The 6971-nt window shown below is 32.9% G+C and overlaps 1 protein-coding gene across 1 annotated transcript in view; it reads left to right on the top strand.

Moving 5' to 3' along the window:
- CDC73 (cell division cycle 73) overlaps positions 1–6971 on the top strand; it is a 321928-nt gene that overhangs the window by 117817 nt on the left and 197140 nt on the right. Inside the window, exons 15-16 of the mRNA XM_027074943.2 lie at positions 630–730; positions 6011–6152. Coding sequence (XP_026930744.1) covers positions 630–730; positions 6011–6152 — 243 coding nt within the window. The remainder of the gene's footprint in view (positions 1–629; positions 731–6010; positions 6153–6971) is intronic.

Consider the following 6971-nt stretch of genomic DNA (forward strand, 5'->3'; position numbering starts at 1 on the left):
CCTCCCCTGCTCACACTCTGTCTCTTTCTCCTACAAAAATAAAAAAAATTAAAAAATTAAAAAAAATTAGGGTGAGTGAAACAGTTGTAAAACAATTGGAAAAATTTTTAAGAAGTCTGATGGTTTCTATACTCAAATTACTTTCCAAATACTCAGAAGAACTCAAAAATAAGGCCTTGGGGCTTCATAAAATGATTGGTGAGTTATTTATAATGTTTTTAATTAATGTAAAATATTTAAGATCTACTTGAATTAAATGATTTCCTTTTAAAACCAACTTTTTCAATTAATACATCCACCAGTGTTCCCTATTGCATTGGAAGAGTGGGCCTGTTAGTCTAGGAAAAGGGCAAATTAAAAGGTTAAAAAGATTGCATATAAGGATTGTGTATGTAGTTATGTTTAAAAGACCCAGGTGCAGTGCATGAGACGTATAGCAATCATTAATGTATTTTAATGGTAACGTAATGAAGAGTTGTGGTAATGGACTTTGTTTGCCTCACAGATGTGTTGACAGGAGACTATATCACATGAATCATTGAGTCCTTTTCTTAAGGATTTACAGTAACCAAAGTTCATCTATGAGATACTGTCTCTCTATTCTAATCCTCCCCCGTTTCTATTTATAGGGATCGGGTTGTAGCAGTTTTTGTGCAGGGTCCTGCATGGCAGTTCAAAGGCTGGCCATGGCTTTTGCCTGATGGATCACCAGTTGACATATTTGCTAAAAGTAAGATTCTCTTTATTTTTACTTTTACTTTAAATATTCCTACATTTACCAATATAGAAATGCTCTTGCTTTATGGAAGAGAAAGCCATCTATGGCTTTGCATATACAATGTGTGTATCAAAGGATTCCTATTAATATATTTTAATTTTTAGCACCTGTGAACTACTTTTTTTTTTTTTTTTGGACATTATTATTTTTTGTGTACTTATATCTAAAAGTGAATTATCCCCTGAGTTAAATAGAATTACTTTAGGCCTTAAACTTCAAAAGCATTAATATTTTTGCACGTCCATATATTTTTATTAAAACTGATGACTAGTTTTAAAATGGGTTGACTTTTGCTAACAGTAGTGTATAGCTGTAATTTGAAGTGCCATATGGTTTTTACCAGCTGTTTCCACTGTCTTGAATGATTGTAGCATGATTGACTTTTTCTTTTCATTCAACTCTAAATTCAAATATTCTCTCCTTTAGAGAATCCTTCTCTGGCCATCCTGGAAAGCCATTACCTCCTCCCAGTTACTCATTAAGCCCTTTTATTTTCATGATAGTACTTGCTGCTGTTTGGTATTATCTTGTTTTTATATCTTTATTTTCAGTCTTCCTGGTTATAATGGCAAGTTGCTTAATGGGAGGAGCCTTTTCTGCCTTGTTTGCTCTTGTATTGTCAGCACAGAAGAGGGCGTGGCATAAAGGAAACATTCAATAGATACCTGTTAAATTAATGGATTTCATGTGGCTTCTATCTTTTGGTATATTAATATATCAGTATATACCAAATGTAGATTAATCTGGTCTATTTTTTTTGCTGGTAGAGATACTCCAATTATTATTTAATTCAAGTACCCGATTAAGTTAGTAACCACAGTAAAATTGTTTTTAAAAAACCATTCTAATGAAGCAAGTATGTTTATTAGAAGTAACAGCTTCAGTTATTATGAACGTAGAGTGTGCTACTGTAAAATCCAGCCTCTTTTAAAGCAGCCTCAGTTTTTGTTAGTGGTATCACCATTCTTCCAAGATAGAAACTACCCAAGCTTGAAAGCTTTACTCATTTATTCTGTTCTGCCTTCATTCATTTTAATTAATTATTCTAATATTACTAATATTATGATAGCTTTTTATGTTATTTCTGAAGCTACAGAGTTGATAAATAGAAAGTTAAAGATAGAGAATGGGGATTTTAATGAAATTAAAGTATCCATGAACACGAATATTTTACCTACTTGCTTGCCTGTTGAATAGTGTTTTAATAAAAAGAATGATTATGCCTTTGTAAATGCTGTCTAAATTTCATTTAGAATATAATGATGTTGTAGTAGTTTCGTTCGTATTGGTAGTCTTCTGAAATTTAGATAACTTGAGTCTTTTTTTTTTTTAACAAAGTTACGATTTTCTTCCATGAATTATTCTCTTTTTAATCTTCCTTCTTTACTGAATCCTTTCTGTCAGTATTTACAGTGAAAGTAAATCCGACTCTTGATTTTGGGTCAGGTCATGGTCCCAGGGTTGTGGAATCAAGCCCCATGTTAGGCTCCACACTGCACGTGGAACCTGCTTGGAATATATTCTCTTTCTCCCCCACCCCCACCCGTGTGAGTGTGTGTGTGCGCTCGCTCGCTCTCTCTCTCTCTCTCTCTCTCTCTCTCTCTCTCTCAAATAAAAAGAAAATGAAAGTACTCTTGCCTCTTCCCTCTTAAAATAAAACCCTTTCTCCTGACTTCAAAGCTCCTTTTCTTTTTCCTTTTATGAAATTTTGAAAGAAATGTCTTTACTAACTCATTTTCTATTCTGTTCTCAGTCCTCTGTTCAGCTTTCTTGTTCTCCACTAAACTGTTCTCACCAAACTTACCAGTGACCCAGATATTAGATTCCTTTGACCTCCTTATCAGACTTAAAACCTTCTTTTCCAAGGCTTATTACTCTTTTTTCAGACTCTAGCTACTTTCCCTCTGGCTTTCAACTACCTGTTAATATTTTGTTTCTCTTTTCCTTTAAGTATAGATACTCTCTCAAGGAGATCTGATAGCTTTCAATTATCATCTATATCCCTCCCCTTATTCTAAGGTTTCTAGCTTATATTCTGGGCCTGTATATCTCAGTAATTACCAGATAACTCCTCTGTGAGGTCCTGTTGGTATGTCAGACTCAGCTTGTTCCATATGGAATCGTCTTGTTCTCTCCCTCATTCCCAAACTGTTTCTTTTCCTCATTTAGTTTTCTTTAGTAATTTGCCTAAGCTAGAAACTTGGGAGTATTATTATCTCTTAGCTTTTAGTTGATCTCCTTGTTTTTACTCTTGCCTTTTCTAGGTTTTCACCCTTTGCCCCATAACACACTTAGAAAATGGTAACATCTATATAGCATAGCGGAAAACTGAGGGTTTTAACAGGAGCATCTATATGGGCCATGGTAAAAGCTTGTACTATTTTTCTTCATATTGCATAATAGTAAAATCCAAAATTTTTCAGAAGATATTAAGTATTGACTTGTATAAAATGGGCAAATAAAATCTTTTAAACGTTACAAGAAATTTGAGCTTACAACTGCATATAGCTTTTTAAAAATATTTTTATGTTTGAGGTAGCTACATGTATTTGTTGATCAAGCTTTTTAAATGATGATTTCTTCAAATTTTTGCTGGTTATCATTGAGAAAAAGTTTTCATTAATCTTCTAGATTATGTTGCCCCTTTGTCATCTGATGTGCCATCTTTGTACCTACTAAATATTATTCAAGAGCATTTTGTCTATTTCTTTTGTTTCTTTGTTCCTGTAAAATAATGTTGACAAGATTCATGCAGTTTGTAAAAAATGAACAATTCTGAATTGTGTGAAATACTTTGCTTCAGTACTCATTGTGCTACCAGTTAGAAGACTGGCTTTCTTATAAAAGAACTTCATTTGTTCTATTTTTTGCTGAGATTTGTAAACTACAAGTCTTTTTCTGAATCAGAAAGATGTTTTGTATAATGTCTTGGTGTAAGTTTGCTTGCCTTCACAGCTTCATGCCAATAAAATTTTTGTATAATGAGAGAAGCCTTATGCTTTCTTATTTGTGACTTAGACTTTTTAGACTCTAATGTTTCACCATTAATTTTAAAAGTTGTCTATTCTGGTGGAATAAATACTGTATAAACTAAATCTATTGAAAGTAGGGAGTGGAGTACTGTATGCTTTTATAGATTTAGATAAATCATTTTTAAAAATATAATATATTTTTAAGAATGATTTAAGGTAGGGGCGCTTGGGTGGCTTGGTCAGTTAACTGTCCAACTCTTCATCTCTAGCTCAGGTCATGATCTCACAGTTCGTGAGATCGAGCCCTGCATCAGGTTCTGTGCCTCCCTTCTCTCTCCTTCTCTCTCTCTCTCTCAAAAAAAAAAAAAAAAAAGAGAGAGAATGATTTAAAACAAATCATACTGAGAAAATTAGAAAAGTGAAACATGTAGTAAGGAAAATAGGAAGTATTGAAACTGTTGACTTCATTTAATTTAAAATTTTTCTAAATTAAAAAATTTTTACACATATAAATATTTTGAAAATGGGTTTTTTGAAGCTATAATGTGTAGCCCCTTTAATGAATCAGTTTAATTTATTAAATTGAATTAAACTCAAAATGAATGATGTGTTTGGTGAGGGGACCTTTAATTGGAAAAGCAAATAGTTCAGAAGTAATGTTTAAGTGTTTCTGTTTGTGAGCACAAATGATTCATTTTGGATTTGCATCAAGAATTACACTTCGATTCATTGTTAACATCCAAAGCCAGTAGGCTAGCAAGCAATGTGGGATAAACAGTCCATAACGTAGCTATCAAAAAAATGAACGAAGTCAATCATTTTTCTCTTTAGAGACCCCTAATACTAGGTGATGATGATGGTAACAATCATATCTTATATACAAAAAAAAAAAATTAATGGAAAGAAAAGCTAACTCTTACGTGTGTACCTGTAAAACAGAAGCTTCACTGATGGTAAACTGATTGCAGATACAAAAGTAAGATTCAACCGGATGATCAGGGAGAGAGATTCAAAGTCAGTATTTTATGGTCCATTTGTTAACCTTTTGTAGGATACACCAGCTGGGAGGATTTGCCCGCTAGAGTCTTTTATTCACCCGACACTAGAATTAACTGTTAACAACGAAAATCAGATAATTTCATCTTCTTGCTTTAATCACTTTCTAGTGGTTTACTATCACATTTGGAACAAATTCAGATTTTTTTTTTTACCATAGCCAAATTTTACAGTATAGGACATTGTCTACAGAAGAAGTTATTCTTGTTTATAGGGTGTGTGCCAAGCTTGCTTTCATTTCAGAGCCCTTTACCACTGTTTTTATGCCTGAAATCCTCTTCTTGATCTTTGCTAGACTCGCTTTTTATATCATTTAATTATCTCCTTCTAGGTAACTTTCCAAATTTTTCTTTTTCCCTTTTCATCATTTCTTACTAAGTCCCATTCGTTCTCACTCCCTAATTATTTCTTGAATCTTTCTCTTGCCAGGCACGTACCTTCTCCCTAGTTGAGCAAATCTCTTTCTTCTCTAGATTGTTAAATTGTATCAATAGTCGCTGCTAAACACTTTGCAGTGATTCTCCGTATCTCTTAGATAAAAATCCAAACTCTTTAATATGGCCTACAAGGCCAGCATTGTTCTGAATCTGGGGTCTTACCTTTTGCTCATTCTTTACATTACTTTGTATGATGCAGTTCCATTAAATTTCTTTAGTTCCTAGATGAAACTGTTTTCTCTTTGAGCATGTTCATGCTAAACAAAAGTCATTTTCTGTGTTTGCTTAATTCTTACTCAGCCTTTAGGTCTTACGTTAGATATCATTACCTACGCAAGACTTTCTGAACTCCATGGTCTGGGTAAGATACTCTTTTATGTTTCTGTGGTACACTCCTAACTTTATCATAGTGTATTTGAATAGTTTTTTTCTTATTATTATCCTTCACAAGACCATATGCATTTTATTAGCCTCATAATATGCATTATTCCTCATTTCAGTCCCAGTGACCCAATCCTGGGTAGGTATTTGTTGAATGTTTTTGAGGATACCACAGTACTTAGTAGAATCGATTTCAAAAGTCTCTTTGGTTATAATGTAGCTTCATCTGGTTGAAGAAAGATTGTTTTTTTTTTTTAAAGTTTTTGTTTTCTTTTGAAAAAAGTTTTTTCTTAATGTCTATATTGGGGTGTTTTTATTCTTTTATAAAAATATTTTTATAATTTTGATCGCAGTTTGAATTAAAAATATTATTTCCCCCCATACAGTTAAAGCCTTCCATCTCAAATATGATGAAGTTCGTCTAGATCCAAACGTTCAGAAATGGGATGTAACAGTATTAGAACTCAGCTATCACAAACGTCATTTGGATAGACCAGTTTTCTTACGGTTCTGGGAAACATTGGATAGGTAATTCTGATCCTAAAATTCATTTACTTCTGCTTTATTATAGTAATTTTCCTTTCTCCTCAGTTAGATTTTAAGCTCTTTAAAATTGTATACATATCCCCCAGTTTCCTTTTTTGAACATTGTATGATGCTGATCTCTAGTAGATATTAATAAATATCTTTGTTGTACTGATTTTAGAAATAGATGGAGAAAGGGCTTATAAGCTTGTTAGAACAGTAAACTCTGAGTCAGAAGACATAGATTTTAGTCCTGATTTTATGATCTGGCTGTAATGAACTGTGTGACCTTTTTGAACCTTGTGTTCTATCTATCCCAGGGGCTTGGATTTATATGATTCCCTGCAGGGTTTTTTGTTGTTTGTTTGTTTGTTTTGTTTTTTTGCCAGCATCAAAAGGTCTCTGACTGGATTTGAGTTAAAGGTAGCCTGTGAAAGGAATTCAGGTTTTGAATTTATTTTAATTACTGTTATAAACAGAATTCTTAAAGTCCTTTTACAGTAACATCAGTTTTGTAATTGGAAAATTTAAGAACAGCCTTATGATCGCAGTACCACTGAATTTATTCTCGTGGTGCTCTTTAAAATCTGTCACTTTCTTGGTGTAAGTCTCTTGCTGAATATTAAGGGTTTTCTAAAGTCAGAGGTTACTGAGGTAACCCAGTGATTATAATTGATAATATATTAAAGAAAAACATTTATTATTCTAGCCAGAAGCTCTGATTATAGAATTTAATAAGAGGACTGTTTCTTCTGGCTTCAGAAGTTCTTATTCTGTATTCCCAAAGTATAGTATCAGGCTTCCAGTTTTTTAGAAAACAAA

Source organism: Acinonyx jubatus, chromosome E4 (genome assembly GCF_027475565.1).
Source record: "Acinonyx jubatus isolate Ajub_Pintada_27869175 chromosome E4, VMU_Ajub_asm_v1.0, whole genome shotgun sequence".
In the NCBI taxonomy this organism is placed as follows: domain Eukaryota; kingdom Metazoa; phylum Chordata; class Mammalia; order Carnivora; family Felidae; genus Acinonyx; species Acinonyx jubatus.